This window comes from Brachyistius frenatus, unplaced genomic scaffold (genome assembly GCF_029030835.1).
Source record: "Brachyistius frenatus isolate BFR_SWC_R1_liver_20210118 unplaced genomic scaffold, ASM2903083v1 Contig_4, whole genome shotgun sequence".
In the NCBI taxonomy this organism is placed as follows: domain Eukaryota; kingdom Metazoa; phylum Chordata; class Actinopteri; family Embiotocidae; genus Brachyistius; species Brachyistius frenatus.
In genome coordinates this window covers 1,136,990-1,161,269 of record NW_027210603.1, presented here as the reverse complement: position 1 = coordinate 1,161,269, position 24,280 = coordinate 1,136,990, and the positions used below count along the sequence as shown (strand labels likewise).

The 24,280-nt window shown below is 43.6% G+C and overlaps 1 protein-coding gene across 5 annotated transcripts in view; it reads right to left on the bottom strand.

Annotated features, from left to right (window-relative positions):
• Positions 1-2,271: 2,271 nt before the first annotated feature.
• scn8ab (sodium channel, voltage gated, type VIII, alpha subunit b) overlaps positions 2,272-24,280 on the bottom strand; it is a 47,773-nt gene continuing 25,764 nt past the window's right edge. For all 5 annotated transcript variants that reach the window (XM_069708564.1, XM_069708537.1, XM_069708556.1 and 2 more), the window contains 14 exons: positions 22,085-22,258; positions 21,616-21,972; positions 20,991-21,164; positions 20,572-20,865; positions 18,039-18,156; positions 17,409-17,563; positions 16,610-16,783; positions 12,603-12,725; positions 10,281-10,565; positions 10,130-10,183; positions 9,915-10,052; positions 9,465-9,569; positions 9,097-9,367; positions 2,272-7,977 (listed from right to left, as the gene is read on the bottom strand). In XM_069708564.1, the coding sequence (XP_069564665.1) occupies positions 6,812-7,977; positions 9,097-9,367; positions 9,465-9,569; positions 9,915-10,052; positions 10,130-10,183; positions 10,281-10,565; positions 12,603-12,725; positions 16,610-16,783; positions 17,409-17,563; positions 18,039-18,156; positions 20,572-20,865; positions 20,991-21,164; positions 21,616-21,972; positions 22,085-22,258 (3,588 nt within the window). In that variant the 3' untranslated portion in view covers positions 2,272-6,811. The remainder of the gene's footprint in view (positions 7,978-9,096; positions 9,368-9,464; positions 9,570-9,914; positions 10,053-10,129; positions 10,184-10,280; positions 10,566-12,602; positions 12,726-16,609; positions 16,784-17,408; positions 17,564-18,038; positions 18,157-20,571; positions 20,866-20,990; positions 21,165-21,615; positions 21,973-22,084; positions 22,259-24,280) is intronic.

Here is a 24,280-nt window from a genome sequence, read left to right as displayed (position 1 = left end):
TTGAGAATTTGGAGATAGCGGTGGACTTCTGAAACCAACCAGCATGTGTGAAGTCAATGTAAAGTAAAGAAATTCAACTGTTATATTTAATTCATATTAATCTAACTGGATCCTCTCCCTAAATGCTAAAGAGAAAGATGGAACTAGAAGCTTTCATTTTTTCCTGGACATTAAAGAGCTCGTCTTTTTTCTGTTTTTTTTAAAAAAAAGGGAAGAAATACCACCTTAGATTGTTCTAAGGTTTATTTATAAAAGACTACCAAGAAAAACACATTTTAAAACATGGAATTTTAAGGCCTGCTTGCTAGAAGACCTGAACATCTGCCTGTATAATTCAAAAATACCACACATAACATTTTAATTAAATTATATTAAAACTAAAGGAACTCTTGCGGGTTTCTTCAGTTAAGTTTTACTTACCAGGATTTCTATCTGCTGTGGTGGCGAGCTCGTAGAAGAGACGTGAAGTCTTCTGCTTTTGACAACACAGTACGTCTGCAGGAACAAAGGGGAAGTCTGAGATTGAATGTCCATCCACACACCAAAGTACTCGTACTTGTACCTTTTTGTTATCTCTTTAATTTGTGGAAGTCTTGTCGTCTTGAATTATTTCCGGGGAGTCCCACTAGAGGGCGGCAGAGAGCTGCGAGAAGTCATCTGAAGCACTTCAAAGTCTGCTGGAGACCTTTCAGTAATAAACATAGTGCTCACCAGCTGTGATGTCTGCAGACACTATCAGGGGTGGGGAGGGAAAATAAAAGCCAGAAGGGGCAGCGAGGCCTGAACCAGGGAGGAGGAGGAGGAGGAAGACGAGGAGGAGGAGGAGGAGGAGGAGGAGGAGGAGGAAAAAGGAGGAGAAGGAGGAGGCAGGCACAAATCTGTCACATCTTTTATTCCATTTTGGCTAAATCAGTGTTAATCAGTCCTTATTCTGTGAGGTAATATGTTCGAACTCCTAAACCTAAACATGTGAGCCCCCCCGCCCCCCTCCACCCCCAGTGCTCCTCCTCTGCATGCTGGAACAAACCTGACACAGAAACAGAGAAACTAGTGTGTGTAGGACCCTCCCCCCCCCATCCCTGATACCTGATCATGGCAACACTACAGATTCCCCCCCCCCCCCCCCCACACCCACACACCTCCCTGTCTCCTTCACGAAGCGGCCCCCACCTCAAACAACCCGACGGATCCCACAGGCGACCTACTTACTCCACGTCCTACCTCTGCAGCCAAGTCCTGCTGTTCAGACGGATTCAAGGAGGACAGAAACCTGGGAGGAGATGGGGAGGGGCGGGGGGGGGTAACAAAGCATGTGGTGCAGCATACAGACGTTATAACAACACATTTACAGTGAAAATGAGCAGTAAAACAACAAAAATGAAACAGTTCAGTGAGAACTTAACACGACCTCGATGCATAAAACAGTTTCATCACGACAAATATAACACAAGAACCGTCTTGTGTTGCTTAGTAACTCTGATGCATCAAAACTGCTCAAAATAAGTGCTGCACTCCAAACGCTTGCAGGCTCGGTGGTAGGAGGCAGAGGATAAATCCTTAGCAACGGATTTGCTTTTTCTTTTTTTTTTGTATCCGTGTGAGCCTGCGTTCATTGTTCTCGTTTACTTTTCATCTGCTGGAAGGAGCAGCGCTCTCCCTCCGCTCGGCTCGGTGGGGAAGGAGGTGCTCTACAGTGCACTGTACAGTCTGAGCCTATTGGGAACACGCTGCTGACTCAGCCCAGGCCACTGCATTCATCTATCTGCACTGCAGTGCTGTCTCTGCTCCCCCCCCCTCCCTCTCCACCCTCCTCCCTCATTCAGTGCGCCACCTTACACACACACACACAGGAAGGGAGGGGGGGGAGAGAAAAGAGAAACACACATGCATGCACACACACACCTGCCATATTAGTGCTGTTGCACCATGACACACCCAAGCACGTCAAATCAAACAGTGATTGTATTCAAACCTGAAACACGAGCATCGTTTAGGTATTTTTATGAGTCAGATTTCTCCGACTGCTCGGTCTCCGTCCCTCCCCGTCTCGTCTTGCGTGGCTTTCTAATATTTTCAGCCATGTTTGCAACTTAGCTGAGCAGTCAGTGACAAAAACAACCACAATGAGCTTCTTGTAACGTGTAAAAATGTCATTAATAACTTGCAATGTCACAGTAAAAAAAAAATTACAAATAAAAATGCGGTTAAACAGTCAGACATGTTGTCACATATTCTCATTTTAAAACCAAAAGACGACACCAGCCGGAGGAATTACTGGAAGGCTGCTTTATTGTTTGGAAATAGATTCGTGCTCAAATGAAGACATTCTTTCACTGATTCTCGTTTTAATTGTCCCATGTGGTTGTGCAACACATGTCCTCTTTCTGACTGTATTAGTGGCAAGAGATAATGACAGTCAAAAGTTCTTTGTTGTGTTTTTTTTTTTTTCGTTTTTTTTTTTTTCAGTTAACCTATTTTTCAAACAAAAAGAAAATTTATCTCAGTCATGCTACAAAAGAATGGCCTCATATACCGACTGGTAAAACCAACATGTGGAGATGAACAGAAGTGTAAAACAGAAGGCAAGCTGTTCTCTTGTACCGGGCCCGGGAGCCGGTAAACAGAACACACACAGAGAGAGCACTTGTCCTACATGACTCTACGAGATGTTAGTCCAGACAGTCTAATCTAGGTGGTGAGTTTTTCAGTTGAAGTTTAATTTCGAACTCTGTACGTCGTTTTCTACCCATCGTGCTCCGTTTTGATTCACTCCCACGGGTGTCGAGATCCACAATGCTGATTTTTTTTTTTATTGACAGACTAAAATCGAAAGCTAAAAAGGCACGTGCCGTTAAGAGATATTGCACCATAAACAAACACAGACAGTTGAGACGACTAACCCTTAAATCATTTTGATATATCGTATTGAAAGTGACGGCAAAAATCAAAAAAGAGCAACTCCAAACTGCAGCAGTGTGTTTGTTAAAAGGGAGTGGGGGGGTCGAGGGAGTGGGGGGTGTGTGGAGGGTTAGAGCTGCGACAAGCAAACAAAAACAAAATAAAACCAAGAAATCGTCACACAAAGTGAGCTGAGGCTCACACCGGGGGGCAAACTGGGTAACCGGCAGTCGCCTGCAAAAAATGGCCGTGAGTGTGTGTCTGTCTGCGTCGGTGTGTCTTCATGTGAAACTAGGTTTGGGGGGGTGGAGGGGAGTGGAGAGGGGGCGGAGGGGGGTGGCAAGACATCTTCACACATGTATAAAAAAAAAAAAAAAAAAAAGGGTATGCTGGTAGTGCAATCCTCTCACCAAAGGCCGGCTCCACAATTGTCAGCCAGCAGCCAGTACAACACCGTGTGCTGTACGCTGGTACCCAGAATGCATCGCTTCTTCTCTGAACACACCACAACAAAGAAAGAAAGCGTGATCGGTTTCACTCTGTGGTTCTGGTTTCACCTCAATGCAAGGAGTGGACAGGAGAGCCGAGTTACAGACGTTGTGTGTATATATATACACTATATATATATATTTATAGGGTAGAATATATATATATAATATATATGTAATATACCTCTGTATATGTACGTATTGATTTATACACTTTTAAATACAATTTCTGCTTTTTAATATAGATTCTTTTTAGCTTACTCCCCTCTTTTTTTTTTTTTTGTGAAAAGTGACTGAAAAAAATCTACTCCATCTAACAAATGCGTCACAGCCTAACAAGTGTGACAAAGGGGTGTCAGCTGGAAGCCATTCTATTTACGGTTATTAATATTTAGTGTTAGATTAATAGCTGTAGTTTTTTTAAGTAATCCTGTATTTACAAAAAAACTACACATGCTGTTAAAATAATATATTACATTATTTATAGTTTCTTAAAAAGTCCAGTCTTAGCTTTGTGCCCTATAGCCTGCATTTTTTTTAATTTTTTTTTTCCAAATGGTGATGTATGTGTTTTTTTTTTTTTTTTAGTTTTTTTTATTGTTTTTTTTCCCAGGTGTCTTTCGGTCATTTGAATCTTGTATCCATGGAGATCTTGGAGAAAATGGACGGCAGTAGCTTTTATGCTTATCATTCAGAGTTTTATTTGGTTCAAGGTAACACCCACACTGATTTTGGAGATCTCATGCAGCAACTGGACCATGGGAACTTGAAAACGGAGGGAGGGAGGGAGCGAGAGTTATTCATAAACAGGAAGTGACATCACTGCACAACAGGAAGTGCAAAAGCTCTGGTGTGGTGATTGGGCTCACAGTACCATAAGAATGCATCCAGTGCTCTGTTGGTTATTTGGTATTTGTTACGCAGTAGAGCAGTATGAAGAAAATAAATGGCGAATGGGAGGCTCAGAGCACTTTTTGTAGTTGAATACTGAAATGTGGGGCCGATCCACGGAGCATCGCACTCCTGCTAGTGTGCCGCTCACGCCGAGCACTATCCCAATTCACTCTCATGACATCTCCTCACAGTGTTTCCTGTATCTGTGTTTGCTATCGGGGTGAACGTCGTTAAATTTGAAATTAATTAAGACCAGACGACAGTCCGCGATGACTTAACCACAAATTACTAGCGAGCGCAATTTTGCCGTTTTCACTGGGACGCTTCGAGCCCTGCGAAGTCTTCGCGTCAGAAGCAGGAAGCACTAAACTCGGCCCCCGAACCGGGCGGCCGCCGCGTTGAGACGGCCAGCCCAGATCATCGTCCGTCAACACGGCGTCAAAAACAAGAGCAAAACATGATTTCATTAATACTCCCATCACATTCACTTGCATTTTGTTGCAGAGCTCATAATAGTACATCTATAATATCTCCTGAGAAAAAGGGATGGATTTTTCAAGCATTGCATACATTTCTACGGTCTCGCTGTCTAGTAACGACAGCGAAAAAATAGAAGGGGCGGGGCTTACTTCACCCGGTCCCGCTCCGCGGACGGAAAGGGCAACACGGGATGACAAGGCAGATCTCTTTGGCTTCTCCACACACAATGTTCTCATCACCCGCTCGTAAGTTTCTGTTTCTCGTTAACGTCGGACACGACGACCACCCGCCACGCTGGCGTGTTCCAGCGCAAAGACCGTTTCCCCCTCGACTTCCTCTCGGCTCACAAACGCGTGTGAAAAAAAAACAAAAAAACAACAACAAAACAACAACAGGACTCACCGAAAACATGGAAATCACATCAGGGAAGAAAAAACAGGGAGAAAAACAAAAACAAAAACCAACCAGATATTTACATTTACACATATGTGAAGAAGCTACAGGAAATCAAACCGTGTAAACTGAACAACGAGTCAAACTTCTTCCGGCCCTTTCACCAAGGTCCAACCACCCAAAGAGAAACATCAGAAATACAAAGGAGTTCGCCAAACCTGTGAAATCCCCACAAACCACCGACAGTAGGACTCCCCAAAATGCCCGCTCACACAAAATAAAGGCAGATGGTATGGAACATTACGCAGGTGCATACAAATTATAAATATACGCTTTTTTGTTCTTTTAGATCGAAAGTGTTGCGCCCTTGAAAATATTTCAGTCCCATGATACACACAAACAACTTTTTTCTCCATCTTACACACTCAACATCTCCAGAGCAGCAAATAATTGTTTGGATTTCACTCACTGATCCACGACGGCGGTCTTAATCATTCTTCTGTCTATCGAGGCAACAATTTAAACATCTGAAATGTGATTGAGCGATGAGTTAAAATTGTTTGGATCCATTTCAGACGATCAACCCCCCCGTAACACCAAATCTCTGTTGAACAAATTACTCTGAACTTTCAAATTTCAGTCGAGCCACCGCTGTGGTCTGAGTATTAGTGTCTTGTGGACTATGATAATTCATGCAAGATTTCTGATCAAAACATGCCATCATGCAAGTCATTTGTATGCATTGAACAAGCACAATTACTTATGTATTTGTTTGGAAATCTTTCGGAGTAAATGTAAGCCCTTGGCCCGAGTTGACCCCATAATAAACAGACCCTAAACCAATCGGGTGTGAAAGCCCATGTGTAAAAAAAAAAGCATTTTGACGTGGGTATAACAAAGAGAAAATGAGTAGAAGAGTTGAATGACATGGGCAAACTGTTGAGTATTGTTCTTTTTTTCTTTTTTTTTTATCCGTTTGCATTTTTGCTGCTCAAACAAACGATTTCTAGCTTTAATAAAACAAAAAAACAAAAAAAAAGTACTTCCAACACTCTCTACTGTTTGTGTCTTTCACTCACCAGTCATCCTTCTGTTTGCTCATAGAGTGAGTGTGTCATTTGCTCCTCTATACATTTCAGTGTTAAACGACACGGGAACACTCGCCGGCTGCTTTGAGATGGACGTTTTTCTTCAGCATCGAGCAGCATCTTTGTTTTTCCGCTCACAGTACTGTCTTCCATAGGAATCCGTTACTCGCATCCAGACGCTGGATTCCTGCTTTTGCCTTTCCACCTCTTGGTGCAGTCACTCGTCTCATCTGAAGACCAGTAAGTAAGTGAGCAACAGACATTTTCCTCGTCTGTTTTTCGTTTCCTTTTGTTAAGATCAGTAGTCTAGATACAACAACGTCACACAGTATGCTGATTATGTTTGGTTTGACTAAAGTTCGAGAGTCTTCAAGCTGTCACAGACCGAGCTGCTTTCCTCTGCATCAATATAAGAATGAAGTCTGTAAACAAAATTATTGAATACTATTTTTTTCTGACTTGCAAATGAAATAATCTGTACATCTGTGTGGGTGAGTTTCCTCTCGCTTTTGCTTGAAGTTACATTATTATAAGCTTTATTGTTATTACTGTGATTATTAATCCAACGGCCTAACATTTAGATTCCCTGATGTCTTTTTGGTTTCTTCCTTTCTCTTTCCTGCCGCCCTTTCCCTCATTGTTGTCATCCTGTTTCTCCTTGTCAGGTTTGGTTACACTGTCATAGGAGGGCAGGGAGGCAGTTGAGGGAGTGCCCTCCTTCTTTTCCTGTTCCTGATTGTTTCCGCCGTTCTCCACTTTGTTGTTGGCCGGTTTGCGCTTGCAGACGAACCCCCGCTGAGCCAGGTAGTAGCGGTAGGCCCTCTGGATGATTCTGGAGGACACGTCTTCCTGCTTGCGCCTGAGCGTGGTGGTGATGGGCTCGTAGGAGACCTTGGAGGGGTTGGCCGCCACAAAGCGCTCCTCCATTTGCTGCCTCAACATGTCCAACTCGCCGCTGTCGCCCAGCACGCGCTTGGTGAAGGCGAACAGGATGTCCAGACAGTGGATGCGGTCTCCGCTCACCATCGGCATGTCCATTGCGATCAGTTCAATGGTGTTGGGCTTGGGCACGCGGAGCGGGTGTTCCAGCGCGTCAGCAAAGTCAGACAGCTTGGAGTAGGTGATGAACTGGCAGGCGTCGGGGTCGAACTTCTCCCAAATCTCATAGAAGGTCTCGAAGTCGTCCTCGCTGAGCGGGTCGGCGCTCTCCTCCGTGGCCACGCTGAAGTTCTCCAGGATGATGGCGATGTACATGTTGACCACGATCAGGAAAGAAATGATGATGTACATGACGAAGAAGAAGATGCCCACAGACGGGTTCCCGCAGTTGCCCGTGGCGGGCGTGCCGGCGTTCTCCAACAAGGGGTTGCAGTCCGGAGGGTAGTTCAGGATGGGCAGCAGCAGGCCGTCCCAGCCGGCGGACGTGGTGATCATGAACAGGATGATCATGCTGTTGCCGAAGGTCTCGAAATTGTACATGTCATCGATTCCAGCCCCGTGTTTCACGTAGCCAAAGTTGGACATGCCGAAGATGGAGAAAATAAACATCACCAGGAAAAGCAGCAAGCCGATGTTGAACAAGGCAGGAAGTGACATCATGAGGGCAAACAGCAGAGTCCTGATTCCTTTGGCGCCCTTAATGAGACGCAGGATTCTGCCGATACGAGCCAGACGGATCACCCTGAAGAGCGTCGGCGATACAAAGTATTTCTCAATCAGGTCCGCCAGAAACATCCCTGAAATGAAAGAAAGTGGAAAAATGTTCGGTTAAGAGAAGAATATTACGTTCACCACCGTTGTGTAGGAAAAGCAGCAGAATGGCAGATACTACACCGACTAGAAAACTGTGTGGGACTTACCGGCTCGGCACCGATTCGGTTTGAATCCTACTTAAAGAACAGAGAACACTTTGTGTCTGCAGCTAATTACACTTCTGGGCGCACTAAAATGACATGCGGTGTTCACCAAGGCTCAATTCTGGGGCCTCTTCTGTTCAACATCTAAATGCTTCCACCAGCTCAGATTATGGAAAACAACAAAGTGTGGTATCGTCATCATGCAGATGACACACAAATGTACACAACTATATCACCAGGGGACTATAATCCCATCCAAGGGCTGCGTAAGAGCTTTGAACAAATCAACAACTGGACGTGCCAGAATTGTTCTTCAACTAAACAAAAATAAAACAGAAGTCATTTGTTTCCGGAGCGAAAGAAAAATGATTAACAAGTTTGTGCTCAGCTTCGATCGCTGATGTTAAAAAGCACAAACCGAGCCAGAAATCTTTGGTGTAGTCGTAGATTCAGACCTCAATCTGAACTCCCAGCAGACCTGCAGCTTTCTGCTGCAACGCTCAGCTCCTTTAAATCAAGATTGAAGACTTTTCTGCTGCATTTGAGGATCTTGATTCATTTCTTGCGCTGCACTGCAACGCATTTCTGTATTTTATGTCTTCCACTGAAACTTTGATCCCATTTCAGCTTTTTTTTTGTTTCTTTTGTTTTAATGTTTTAATCACTCTTTAATTGTTTTTAAATCTATTGTTATGGTGAGTTTCTTTTGCCTGATGTTTTGATGCTTTTAATGTTTTCATGTAAAGCATGAAGAATTGCCTTGTTGTTGAAATGTGCTGTAGAAATAAACCTGCCTTGCTTTACCCTCAAAACCAGAATAAACTGCGTGGCTTCATACGAGCTGAAGAAAGAGCCAAAAATGTTTCGGTTAATTGGTCCTCGTCCCCGTCTCTGTGCCGTGTCCTTCAAGAGGCCCCACTTGAGCTATTTCCAGTCGAGCAGTGTCGTCACCCCCCCCCCCCCCAGCATAAAAAAAAAAAAAGCTTTTTGAATACTTGCCCACAATCGACAGGATGACCACGACCACGTCGAAGATGTTCCAGCCGTTGGTGAAGTAATAGTGACGCAGCGCAAACAGCTTCAGCACAAACTCGCAGGTGAAGATCACAATGAAGAAGAAGTTGACCCAGTAAAGCACTTCCTCCGTCTCCGTCGACTGGTCGTCCGTCTCCACCATCATGGTCACCATGTTGAGGCAGATCATGATCATGATGGAGATGTCAAACACCTGCTGCGTCACAAAGTCAAACACCATGCCCTGGAATTTGTTCTGAGGAGAAACGGAGGGAACAGGAGGGACGTAATTTTCTTTCATTTCAAAAGTGTAAAACTACAAACATGTGTGACGGTGAAGAGAAAACATCCACCTGAGGCCTGGGTATCGGTTTTTGTGGCTTCTTTGACCCTAATTTCTTCATAGCGTTGTAGTATTTCTTCTGCTCTTCTGTCATGAAGATATCCTGACCTCCAAAGTAAAGGGACAAAAACTGTTTGGTTACAATCTGCAGTAATTCATACCGCTCACTCCAGAGCTGATCCAAACAGAGCTTCAAAAAGAAAAGGCACGTTTTAACAAGTGAAAACAAGTTTCAATTGTTTTGATTCAAATCTCAAAGGAAAAATTTGACATTCTTGATTTTAGTTTGATTAACTAACACATCCTCTCATTTCCAGCCTTCCTGCTAAGCTAACAAACAGATATGATAGTTGTATTGATCTTCTCATCTAATGCTTTGTAAAAATGTCAAACTCTTCCTTTCACATCACGGAAAAAACTGCTTTTCTCAGAGGGCAAAAGCGAGGAGAAGCAGTCTTATCTTTTTCTTCTGTTGGTTGAAGTTGTCGATGATGACACCGATGAAGAGGTTCAGGGTGAAGAAGGAGCCGAAGATGATGAAGATGACAAAATAGATGTACATGTACAAGTTGTCCTCGTACACCGGCTGGTCCTCCACCTGCAAAGTGGCACAAAATGCATGAAACAAAACTGCCCTGCGTGTTGATGTGGACGTACGACTGTCAGAGCGCTTACCTTTCGAGAGTCTATCGCTGCGTACATGATGTCCATCCAGCCTTTGAATGTTGCCTGTGAAGTGGACAGTCACAGTGTGTGTGTGTGTGTGTGTGTGAACACAGGTTTAACATCAGCAGAGAGAGACAGACGATAAGGAAAGAGTTCTTACCACTTGCAGCAGAGCCAGGTATCCTGCTCCCACGTTGTCAAAGTTGATCTTGACGTTTTTCCATCTGACTTCGCTATAATTTGAATTAATGAGCGCGAAGCACTCGGTTTTGTTGTTCACGACGTCCGGGAGAAAGTTCGCCTCGGCTGTTTCATTGTAACAGTAATAATACTTTCCGGCAAACAGGTTGACGCCCATGATGCTGAAGATGAGCCAGAAGATGAGACACACCAGCAGCACGTTCATGATGGAGGGGATGGCACCCACCAAGGCGTTCACCACCACCTGGAGGAGGAGGAGGAGGACGAAGAGGAAACAGACAAAACTTTGATTTAGCCGTCGCACGCTGGCCGCATGAAGATGTTCACACACGTGAAAATCAACACACTTACATAGAAATGCACATTCGTTCTCTCCACTAGAGGCTCTGTCTGATTTCTCGGCACAAGTTGGAAGCCCATGACGATAAATTACGAGGGAGTGTAACAATACTGGTTCAGCAGGACGCACAACACAGTGAAAACCAACCGCAACTCAGATCCTTTGTTGTTCTTCAAACTGTTTTTCTTATTGACTTTGGTGTAAAATGTGAAAAACAGAACGGACTTAAAAACAAATATCTTTTTAAAAAAAAAATTTTTTTATCTCCTCTCAGCTCGGTTTAGTTTGAGTGAGATCGGCAGCTTCTTTCACTGAAATGCAGCTGGATATAAAAAAAATTAAAAAAAGTTTTTTCCCAAAACATTATCACCTAAATATCAAGGGAATAATATTTGTTCGACTTCCTGTAGTGTTGTGGTTGTTTTTCACTGGATAAAACTGGTTAAGGTGCAGATTTGCTTAATTTGTTATATGTACTGCATCCAGATGTGTGCGAGTAGCCTCCCTTTAGATTTCTGGGGCAGGACAGGGTTATCACTGAAGGCTACATGCCTGTCAACATTTCCCTGCAGAAGTGGAGACTTCTCAGGTGTTAATGAAGCACATTTAATATAACTCATTACCAGCATCAAATTGTTTTATTGAAAAGTATTGTGCCACAACATATTGTTCCACTCCTATAAAATGTAATTAATCTTTAAACTAGATATTTAAACATTGCACCAAAGGATTGCATTATATCATCCTACACAGCCAGCAGTCAGCATGCCAGCAACAACAACAACAAAAAAAAGTATTTTTGTATGTTAAGATATGCCAACATAATGTGTGGGTTTCCAAAAATGGTTATATAAACTATACTTTACCGCTTAAGGACATAAAGACAGCATCAGGAGGGAATGTGCATTTCCAAACACAGAGGCACCATGGTAACAGAAAGCCAAATAAACCAAAACTATGTAGGCAAACATCAAATGTCATATTTCCTTTGTTTTCCTTCTGCCTGACATTTTAATACAAAGACAATGCATCTGTGTGCTAAGTTAGTCTAACTGCAGGATGGTGATCATGGAAACCACGGTGAGGATGGCGGGGGGAGGGGGGTATGTAACCAGAAGTTTGTTGATCTTCCAGTGTGACAATGCCAAAGCCAAACTGTGATAAGATCAGAAAACAGGACGACTGGAGGCAGAGCAAGATTCAGAAGATGCTGAGCCCAGATTTTTCTTTTTCTTTCTGCCCGGCAACAACCAGAGGCCAATGAAACCCGTCACACATTTAAGGGATCATCAGAGGTGAACGCCACTATCGTTGTAGAGCAAAACAACAAAAAAAGAGTAATTCGTGATGTTGAAACGGTGCACATATTAAGGACAGAAATGGACACGAAGCTTTTGATCCGTGCACAGATTTCCATCATATGTCAGCTCTGTGACTCAGGTATCAGATCGCCTGCACAGATTGCACCTCGGTCCATATTAACCCTGCGGTTCTGGTCCAATAGGTTTTGTGTGATGGTTCATACCGACCTCTGGTTGTTCTCTCAGCTGGTGCTGAATAGAGCTGTTATTGTAATGTGCTGCATCATTCAGGTCAACGTCTCTGTTAAGAGTCTAGTATGAGGCATTAGGTCGATTTTTACATTAGTTCATATTTTTAATGTATAAATCATTGCTATTTGCCTTAACATAACACTAAAATTCATACTATATGAAATGAAATATGATAAATCAAATCAGATGCTTTAGGCCCATCTGAGATGATCAGCGTCCATGCAAAAAGCTTCTCACTGATCAGAAGGGGGTTGCCTTATAAAAAAATTAAAAAAAACTCCCCTCAGGGACATTTTTTAAACTTTTTTTTGCCATCTCTAGCATGCGTTGATGCTTTTGTCTACTCGGCATGCAAAAGGACCAGCTGCCTGGTGTCTTAAGGTCTTACCCTCATCCCTTCAAAACGTGACAGGGCCCTGAGGGGTCTCAAGGCCCTCAGTGTCCTGAGTGATTTAATCGGGCCTAGATCGGAGTAGCCCAACGCATTAGCTATAAGGCTGACTATAGACACCTACACAGATAGGGACAGAAGGAGAGGGACAGACAGAGGAACAGGAGGAGAGGACCCACATAGTTAGAGGGGTTGTAGAGAGAAAAGTGGACCCTAAGGATGGATATAAGTACAGGTATCATCTCTATATGGATCTATATAACATTACAGAAGTTATTACAGTATACAAAGGTCAATGAAGTTTCTTTTCTCTTTTTTTTTTTTAGGTGTTTTCTTATGTTTGTGTTTGGTTTAGTTTGGCAAGCCAGTCTAGCGTGATAACCAGCTTAAACAGCACAGTGAGCACACCTGGAAAGAAACTTGTGGTTGACACAGTGAGAGGGAGAGAAGAGAGTCAAACAAAGGGAAAAAATCAGAGGAGAGATGTGTTCACAAACACTAAATCAATGTGACACAATAATATACACACGGTACACGGTACAGAACGGTACAGTTTCCACACCAGAGGGCTTTTTTTTTTTTTTTTTACTCAAAAGAGGGGAGAGAGGACAACTTTCAGGGTTAGAAGAGAGGGTAACCTGTGAAAGTAGGAGTCCCACCACGGCACACAAACCTTACCCTGGACCCCCAAACACCGACCCCTCAGTCCCTCTGGACAGCTGCACAATGTCTCTCTTAGCTTAAAGAGAGACACAGTTTAGAGGCACCTGCTGTGAGAGAGAGGACAGGTGAAGATTAGGGTAGAGGTTTGTGTGGAAAGTCAGGATTAAGTTTTCTTCACAATATACTGATATTTCTGCAAATTTGAGGGTTAATCTTTGACTCTTCTGGCTTCCATCACGAGCTACAGTATGTGCATGAATGAGACTTTTGAGACCAGAGACTCTAAATCATACAAGTAAGTGTGATCAAAAAGTTCAGGAGACGGCTCCTGTTGTGCACATACAAAGAGGAAAGCACAGAGCAGGGCGAGGCAAAAACATTTGCCAATTTAGTTTATAGATCCCATCTGGCCTGGGAACGCCTCGGGATCCCCCAAAGTTAGCTCGAAAAGGTTGCCATGGAGAGGGAAGTCTGGGCCAACTTACTCGACCTGCTGCCACGGCGACCAGACCCCAGATAAACGGAAATAAAACAATCGTCGCTCCTTACCACCTCTACTTGCCAGATTTAGTTCCCTGCAACTGCTATTTTGAAACCGTGGAGGTCCAGCGTGAATCTCAGATGGTGTTTGACTTCCTTGGAGCGGTTTATCGACGTGCTTTAAAGGAGATGACGGCCAGATTTACAACAAATATGTTTTTTTTGTTGTTGTTAAAGGATCAGTCTCTGAACTTTTTGATTGCACCTCGTATTATTTTACATCATATGATTTATTCTTTTGGAGACATTTAGAGGACGATAGAAACCTAAACCTTTTGAATCATTAGAGCTACTTGGGCATAAATTATTCAAATGACTTTTACATTCATATACAATAAGTGGAGAAATAAACAAAAACACCACGTAACATAATGGTTTCCAATACAACAAGACCACATATCAAAAAACACCTCAACTGCAAGCTCACATTATAAGATTCATAAATATAGTTGTAACTGAATTGCAGTATATCTGTTATCTCTTTGTTCTGTGTGTCACATACACAAACATGCATATTTCATCTGTGACTCAGTGACGAATACACACACTCGCACATATTATTGTCTTCTAGTAGCAGAGTTGGTGACACTGACAACTCCCAGGATAAATCTCAGGATTTCTGTTGACCCTCTGATCTTTTGTGTAGCATCCCCATCAGGTGAACATTTACACTCAGCCATGAAAGGTAACTGAAAACTGGTTTTTTTCCTGAATAATCGTGATCCCCTGAGGATGAATCCAGATGTTTTCTATAGACCAAGACAGACGTTTTGTGAGACAACCAGACCGATCCTCTCTAGCGCTTCCAGCTAATGTCGTAGCTTCGTCTCAACAAACCGTGTGTGTATCGGGACAAACTGAAAGACTGGTTCTGAAAGCCAACAGGAACACGACATACAACAATAGAACACAGATGGATTTTTTCACCTGGAGTGGATGTTAATATTAAATCACAGACAGATTGAGTGGTGAAAACTGGTCGACATATATCGCACCACTTACCAACACAGAAATGATTTTGCACGCCTTAAAACACGTCATAAAACAACAACAACAGTATGATGTGAAAAATTTTGTGTTTTTCTGAAGAAAACAAGTCAGAATTCTGTGAGAAAAGTCAGAGGCAGTGATTGAACTCCTCAACTAATCATTTAAACTGGAGGGAAATTGTCAATATTAATAATATTAATAATAATATAAATCAGACCTTGTTTTGGTCATTAACAATGCATAATGGTAGATAATACTTGATTAATGGCCATCACTTAACCACAGATGAAGGGTAGTTATTTTCATTTGGGAATTCAGACATTACTCAAATTTCACAGACAGAAATAGTCAACTTAACTGTAAGACTTTTCTCCAAATTCAGATTTTTCTCAGAGTTCTGAGTCTCCATCATCTCTCACATACACGTCCTCTACATGTACGACAACGCCACGACATTGAAGGACGCCGTAGTGCCCGAATATCACTTCCTGGAAAGCAGTGAGTCTTTCACAGCGACCTCCTCTTGCACTTGCAGGTGTGAACATGAAATCCTTTTTTCAAATCCAAGTGCAGGAAGAAATTCAAGTGATTAAACCCATCATGCACAAAAAAAACCCACAGGAAAGGACAGACCATATGTAAGACACAGTAAACACTGAGTGACTCAGCAGCCTGACGTGGACAGGCACTCTGAAACACACCAGAGTTAACAGATATTCACTGTGCTGCTGTCAGGGGACTCAGGCTGGTGGGCTGTGACACTGACATTCAGCAGTGTGAGGAAACAGCCCTCGTATCACCAGAAATATCACATAATATGTCCACTTTCACTGTCTAAATGTCTGTAAACAAGTTGTTGTTGTTTTTTTTACAAATATAAAAAAATGTCTCAGGCTGATTAGTTATAATATTCAATATTTAGTTCAAGGAATCGACCATGTTTTTAAGAACTTGGCCCATGTGGTCAATGTGAAGATAAAATAAATCATCCCTGTTTCCCCAACAGGCCATTTTTTTTGGACCAGGGGTCTTCAACCTGTAGCTGGCAAACTAATATATATTGACAACCATGATATCAACAATCTGCCCTCGCTCCCTCCACCTGTGTTAGTGCAGCAGAGGTTTAAGCTCCACCCACAGTGAGACACAGAGATCAGAGGACAGAAACACAGCAGAGACTCTCAGGCTGAGCTGGAAACAAACAGCTGCTCACAAATTAGGTCAATAACAGAAATACAATATTTTCAGCTGCACCGCAACAGAGGGGGCGGAGCTATAAAGAGAGTCTGTCACTTGAAAACATGAAGAAATGCATATAGACAAATTTGAATATAAGCTGTTGTGATATAAAATGTGTGCGTTGAGTATCAATTTGTTATTGTTCACATAAAAGAAGCTGATTCAACTGGTTTGGGTGGAGCTCAGCTGTGTGAATAGATGTTACTAAACATGAGGAGCTCTCAGAGGAAAAACGGTTGGAGACTCCTGCTCTGGATAGTTCATTCAATGCTTTGGCTCATTTTGTGATCAAATATAATTATTATGTAACATGTTCCTAAAGACTGAGAGCCAAATATTTGTCAGTTTGCCTCTAAAACAAGGAACTTGACACGCTGGTCTGTTAATTTAAGTATAAAGAATCTGTGCTTATACTAAAAAGGAAACTTGAACATTTTAGGAATCAAGCCACATTGCAGTTCTGCTTAATGTTTAAATCAACCAATGAGCAACATCTCAGATCCATGGAGTCCCTCAATCTTGCAGGCTTAAAATTACCCAATGAGGAGATGAACAATATGAAGTGTACTTACATCTACAATGAAGAAGTCCAGCCAACACCAGGCGTTTGTGAAGTACTTGACGAATCCGTAGGCGACCCATTTCAGCAACATCTCCAGGATGAAGATGTAGGTGAAGACTCGATCGGCGTACTCCAGAATGATCTTGACCGTCTTCCTCTGTTCAATGTACACGTCCTCAAAGGCCTGAAGAGCAGCAGAGAGGAGTCACACGGGCGGTGGATCACCTGGTGTCTTTCAGCTTTCATCACTCACACATTAGAAGGAGTAAACTGTGGGCGGAGCCTCAATCATTCGAGTTGTACAAAACGAATAAAAGAATAACATGGAATGATCTGTTTTGTTGTTTTAAATCAGCTTTACTTCTGAAGCTACTTATATTCTTTGTTCAGCGTTGAGAAAACGTTGGAAAATGTGAACCATGTCAAACGAGACTGATGATTGTGAGCCCATATCCGTTCTTCAGCACATAAGTGTTTTTGATTTGGCCAAAGGCCTTCTGCCTCCAGAAAAGCTGCAAACCTAAGCTGGACTCTCCTTCTCTGAAAGGTTGGTGCATTACAGCACTTTGCTGTCCATTAGCAACAATCACATCACGAGCCGTCGCACAAGAAAAAACAGGAGACGATGCTGCCGGCTCACATCCTTAAAAGGAAATGATCTTCACCTTTGGAGCATTCATGTTTCTCCCCAGTTGTTGCTCACATGAGTATCATAATGGTGCAACAGCAACCACCATAAACTGCATGTTGTAGCAGCGGCAGCATGAGACGATGGGAACACATGTACTCGTGTGTGTTTGTGTTCCTACCAAAGCGCCGCTGCTGAGCAGGATCATGAAGATGATGAGGGTCTCGAACCAGTTGTGTTCCACGATCAGGTAGCAGGTTTTCCTCAGGAACCACCAGTGTTTCCCCCAACCGTGAGTGATGGGAACATCGCAGCACTTGTATTTGGCCACACACTCTGTACGGCAAATGAAAACACACTGTGAAATTGTGTCTCTTATACATCTAAGAGACGGATATAGAGAAACAGAAATATGTACCACGGTGACGGTGCATATACGTTGTTGATAATGATGCACTTCTGCTTGTGTTTACTATCGAGCGGTCCCTCCAGGAAATGCCATCGCAAGAATGAACGCAAATTCAAGCAATCGCCGCAATATTTACGGGAGCTTGAAATCTTTTTAAATTGCCACGGTTTTTTTCTGCAAAAAAGGTCATCAGCAGGAGCTCTGCTGGAAGTATTAACAGCACAAAGGGAGTATTTTCAAAGCAAAAAAAAAAAAAATCTGTTTATTAACAAAAACAACACAGTTTTACACCAAACACTCACTTAAACTCACTCACTCTCTAAACCTTTGAAAAAAATCTATCATTTTTGATCGCAACAGTAACAACGAACCTCCTGGAAGCAGATAGTAAATGTCACCCACCGTCTGTCCAGCAGGCTTCAGGGTCGACGTACTCGTCCACCACCTCCACCACCGCCACCTCCTCCACGTCCGGCTTGATGTCTATCGTGCTGCCCTCAGATGAACTGGTGTCATCCAGCTGGGACAAACAGAGACAAACAGAGGACCGCAGCCTCTGGATTTCTCTCCGAGCGTGACACGGTTACGGCGGTGAGAGCGTGCAGGCGGCACGCTGCCAGCACCGCCATCACATTAACGCCCCCTTTGGGTTTTATATGCGTGACATGATTTATTGCTGGAGGTGCACGTGTTGTAGCCATGTAGTGCAGCTGGTTTTCCCTCTGCTGCTGCCTATTCTGCAGGATTATTAATAGGAGTAATTAAACTTGAGCAGTGATTGATTGAACTGGTAATGACGGTCATTGTAACATAAATAGAGATTCTTAAGCGACAAAGGACAAATTTACTTGTAATGGAAGAATTAAACTAATAAATTGTACTTGAATCACTTCCATACGCAAAAAGGAATGATGAAACATCGAATTAGCATATCAAATTTGCATATGGATGTACATTAAACTGTTTCACTAAAGCATTAGAATATGACCAGAGTGGCTCAGTATTTGTAAAATAACTAAATCCCATCGTATATGAGGCCAAGGTGAGGCAGGACAAACTAGTGAAACGCCAGCAGAACAGCAGCCTCATTCCAATTAAGTGTGCACACTCTTGCGCACTCTTGTACACATGTAGACACTCAGCCGGTTCAATTCCCCGGAGGATGAAACCGCACTTGATAATCTTAAATTGTCCGAAAAAGGAACACATTCACGCTCTCTCCGTCTCCCTCCCTCTCTCTCTCTCTCTGAGCAGTCGGATGGATTCCTGCGTCTCTGATTGGCTGTTGGCAGCTTCTCCCTGCAGTGCACCCCGTGGCTGGCTGTGGTGCAGCGAACACTGTTGTGTGGTTGGTTAAAGGGAGCTCAGTGGAATATGAACCTGGTGCAGGTACAGTAGCGGTGCAGCTGCATTATCTCCAGTCTTCCTACCACAAACCAGGTCAAGGTGACCGGCACACATCGGGCTTCTCTGGTTCTGGCTCATCCTCCTCCTACCTTCATAACATCCAGCAGACCAACGTTGCTTTGTCTGTCTGCAGGGTCAGCACTCGGTGTTACAGTGCTGCTGTCCAAATGGATGTCCTGAAATGTCACGCAAAACTCAGCGCGGCAGCTCAGACCGCTTCTGCTTACCTCATACTACATGATAACGTCAACAAAACTGTGTTTCTGCACCACGTTGAACTATACATTTTTATGTAGCACCGTACATGGTAAACAGTTAACCCCCGACTGTCTCCTTCTGATATTCGGTCCCTCCAAGCACTCGTTGACTTTTCCTTCCATGTCACTACGAGACCTCAGGTTTGGTAGGATTATATCTAAAAGCGGGGAAATCGGCCCGTTGTTCTTAAAATCGTTGTTTTAAGAGATCATTAAATGACCTAGAAATCTAATATACTTTGTCTAATCGGATCTGAGGACTTTTCATTGACCGTATGAAGAAGGACAGTTGTTTACCAGGGATTTTAACATCTTGATGTTGAAGCTCCGTAGTGTGCCGGGATGTCTCTGAACCTTTCCAGCACATTGACCTCACAGTCTGTGTTTGTACAGACTTTCCTCCTGACCTTGGATTTACCTTCGGGCAATTTGAGCATCATTTTAGCTGACGTGTATACGATGCTATTGATTCCTTAAATGTGGCAGTTTTTTGTGTTGGTTTGTTCTTGTTGTGTTTTTTTTGGTTGTAGTTATTTCTTTTTTTTGGTATTGTTATTGAAAGGTCAAGTTCAAGGTCAAGTTCAATCAATATTTATATCTCATTCTTCCTCTATTCCCTCCCTCCCACTTCTCTAATCACATGACCATGGGCATTTCGGGTAAACCAATCAATCAATCACCACAATGTCAGTCAGCCGATAGTTCCCCTTGCCGTCAAAGTTTAAATGGGTTCTGTTCTCTTCAGCATCAGCTGGCAGATCCGGGCGACCCGCTGCGACCCTCCTCCACCCCTGCCTATGCTGCTCTTTTCTCTCTCCGCTCTCCCCTCCCCAACCGCTTGAAGCAGAGGTTTCTTCCTGTAAAAGGGTGCTTTTCTTCTAGCTTGCTCATGTGGGAATTGCAAATAGTTTTTTTTCCCCCTCTATAATGTACATAAAAATTTTTTAATTTTATTTCATTCCATTACCACCACCACCACCACCCCCGAGGGTGGGGGTTTCCGGTTTACGCTCTGCCTCACCCCCTATAAATAACATGACATCACAACAGGGTCTAATCGCCAAAGACTCTCACATCCCTCATGCTTCTCGTTGTTCTTGAGGATGTCAATACAAATTTTTTTATCTGTTCACTCAAATCAAGTCTCCCCCAACCGTCCACAGTAACACCACCATGTGATTTCTCTCCATCAAACAACAATTCACCCAAACTATCAGGAAGGCTGCCAACTCTTCACCACTCACACCCTCGTGTCCGTCCACCCTACTCACGTCTTTACTGTTCTCCACGTCCGATTCGCTGCTGAAGTCCTCCGTGTTCAGGTTCTCGAAGTCCGACTCGCCGACAGCGATGGGAACGCAGACAGTGAGGTTGGGGTTGTGGATGAAGGACATGTAGTCCTCGTCGATCATGTACTTTCCCACGCTGCTGCCGATGCCGCTGGTGGTGCCGTTGCCGTTTTTAGGATAGTCCAGTTCCCGGTTGATGTCCACGGTGTGGTTTGCGATGCAGTTGAGCTTCTTCTCATACATTTCATCCAACGGCTTCTGTTCGTCTTCTATAGGCTGATTGAAAGAAACCAACAAGGCCATCACAGAGCTGTCTGACAGAATCACGCGCCGTCATGCCACAACGGTTATTTAACAACCAGGAAGTGCTCGTGCATTGCGGAGGTTTGAGTAAGTGGTACCTTCTTGAGCACCGTGGCTACAAAGACCCGCATGTTGACTTTCAACCAGGCGATCCCTATCTTAATGCGGGCAACCGCGAGCTGGAGGTTGTTGGGCTCCCCATCGTCGTCTGTGGCGGCGAGGTTGTCAGCGCTGAACGAGCTCAGCAGCAGAGCCAGGAACAGGTTCAGCACCTCGGAAAGAAACACCACAAAAACTGGAACCTGAATGCACGGTTAGCAACGTGGGAAACTACTGAGGGTTTATGTCATTCAATAGCATCTGCAGTATGCAGTAGGTCTGGGTGTCGCCATTGATTTCCCAAATTTGATTCCATATCAATTCTCTACCAATTTTTCTTGGATATGAAACAGTCTCAGAGAACTGATTCTGTAAATTGTACAAGAACCCTCTGACAAATATTAATGTTTCCATTAATAAATCCCAAAGCATTTGCATTAATGCACCTTTTATTCAGCAAATCTTCACAACAACAAGATACTCTTTCTTTCTGGTATAAGCGGTCCGAACATTACGTGACTAAAAGATCGATCTCTGGATTTATGAATCGATATCGAATTATTGAAGTGAAGATCCATTTGAATCTTGAAATAAAGTGTGCCCTAGTATGCAGTCTTCTCTTACCACCAGGTTTCCGATGACCATGACCATCATGAAGACGGTGAGACACATGCTCTGACCCGAGACCTCCATGCAGTCCCACATGGTCTCGATCCACTCGCCACACAGCACCCTGAACACGATCAGGAAGGAGTGGAAGAAGTCGTGCATGTGCCAGCGTGGCAGCTCGCAGGTATCGGCGATCTTACACACGCAGTCCTTGTAGCTTTTGCCAAACAGCTGCATGCCCACCACGGCGAAGATGAAGACGATGATGGCCAACACCAGGGTCAGGTTACCCAGAGCGCCCACTGAGTTACCGATGATTTTGATCAGCATGTTGAGGGTAGGCCACGATTTGGCCAGCTTGAACACTCTTAACTGCAGAAGAAACAAGAAACATTATTTTCAGGACACAGACTCACTCCATAAGAGGACTGGAAGAGGCAAACAAATGTTGATATCATCCCCGTTTCTGTTTGTTTTCACTCACCAATCGGAAAGACCTGAGCACCGACAGACCTTCCACGTCAGCCAGTCCCAACTCAACTAAACTCAGAGTCACAATGAAGCCATCAAAGCAGTTCCACCCTTCCTGGAAGTAGTAGTAGGGATCCATGGCAATCAGCTTGGCAAACATCTCTCCAGCAAAGATCCCTGTGAAAACCTTTCAACCGCACACAGAACAACAAATACAGTTTAAACTGGGTGCAGATTTCAGATCGCTCTGCAAACGTTTTACCATGAAAATCAAATGAAATGAATGGATTTCATGGTGAATTCAGGATGAGAAGGTGTACGCGGTAACATCTGTGATGGCTTCATTAGTTGGTACATTAGCTACACTGACGAGGGCAGCATGAAGTTTTCTATTGAAGATGCACGCACAGAACAAAAAGTCTTGACTCTTTTAAATGATTGTAAGAACTTTAACAGCACTAACAGGAAAAAAAAAAGAAAAAAAAAAAAAGCATCGGTAAAATGTTTTATCGTTTCCTCACTCTCGACATCTTTGGGGAAAATTGAGAACAGAATGAAACTAGAATCGCCGCCTGGTGGTTGTTGGGCTCCGCGAACCACTCAGGTTGGAGTTCACATGCACTTCATGTACACGCATGTTTGTCACAAATTTGTAGAGATTTCCTCGAGGCGTTCCTGAGATATTATAGGAAACGAATGTAAACTCATGGTGACCTTTGACCACCAACTTTATATTTGAGTTATAGTGAACATTTGTGACAAATTTGAAGAAATTCCCTCTAGATGGACCTGAAATATCGAGTTCACAAACAGAGGCCAATGTGATGGGACACTGACCTTTGACCTTTGACCATCAAAATTTTATCAGTTCATCGTTGGTACTAAGTGAATGTTTTTGCCAGATTTAAAGAAATTGCCCTGAAGCGTTCTTGAGATATTGCGTTGACGAGAACGGGACAGACGGATGAGAGGGACATGAAGGTCAAGGTGACCTTGAACTTTAAACCTTTGACCGAGTGAATGATTGTGTCACATTTGAAGAAATTCCATATCTGCTTGTCCTGACATATCATGTTCACGTGAATGTGTAGAGTTGAGGTCACAGTGACCTTGACCTTTGACACACACGCTATCGCCGGCGCGGAGACATAAAAACTAGCTTGCTTACATGACATTGTGTTTGACGAAGTGCTGATTAAAAATGGAGTTGCTCAAATGAGGACTCTAATGACGGGCCAAGGTCAAAGAGCAGCGTCAGTGTGCTCCGGCTCAATGTGTGTGGAGCTGTAGTACTCTGAGCTTCCTCCGTCATCATCCACCCGGCAGCTCATCCTGTGTCCCGTCAGTGCTGCAGAGAGCACCCAGTGATTCACACTGCACCATCCATCATACCACGTAGATCCCTCTGACTTCAATTCCTGTTTCACTCCGGACAGCGTGCCAATGCCTATGACCTCATTTCCTGTCTTAGCACTGACACCGTGCCAATACCGCTGCCCTCGGACAGCTGTGCTACGGTGATATCTGATAGCAAGGGCAGAGCACAGACAAATCAAAATGTCCCCTACAGGAAGCGTTCTCCACCGACCCGGTCCTGATGAGAGTTTGAGGAGCAGGCTACATTAAAGTGGGACTAAATCTTTAATGAGAGTCCATCAGATTCCTGTGTGTGTGTGTGTGTGTGTGTGTGTGTGTGTGTGTGTGTGTGTGTGTGTGTGTGTGTGTGTGTGTGTGTGTGTGTGTGTGTGTGTGTGTGTGCGTGTGTGTTCTTAAGTGCACATATCAGATGATGCATCGATAAACTGGTTTGAGGTTATGCAGACAGGACAAACTAAATCTGTAATGCTTCTGTAACTCTGAAAAGACGTAAGGAGCAGGGGTGTAGTGGTATTTACCGTGCACGTGAGGCTCGTGCACGAGCGCACACATGGGGTGGCGGCGAATGGCTCACGGTGGCAAGTCAAGAACGTATTTTTCTATTGCTCTTAATGTCATAGAGTTAACAAGACAATTCTGTTGTTATCAACGGTTGTTCTGGATTATTTATCTATGCTATCATAATTTTGTCCGACTTCAGTCACAACATGTTCCTGCAAATGTTTCACAATAAAAGCCTTTTAAAGAAATGAGGGTTTCAGTCTAATTAAAACGTGAGAGGGCTTTTAATTTGAAACAATACAGGACGTGTTGAGTTTGTATCACCACGTCA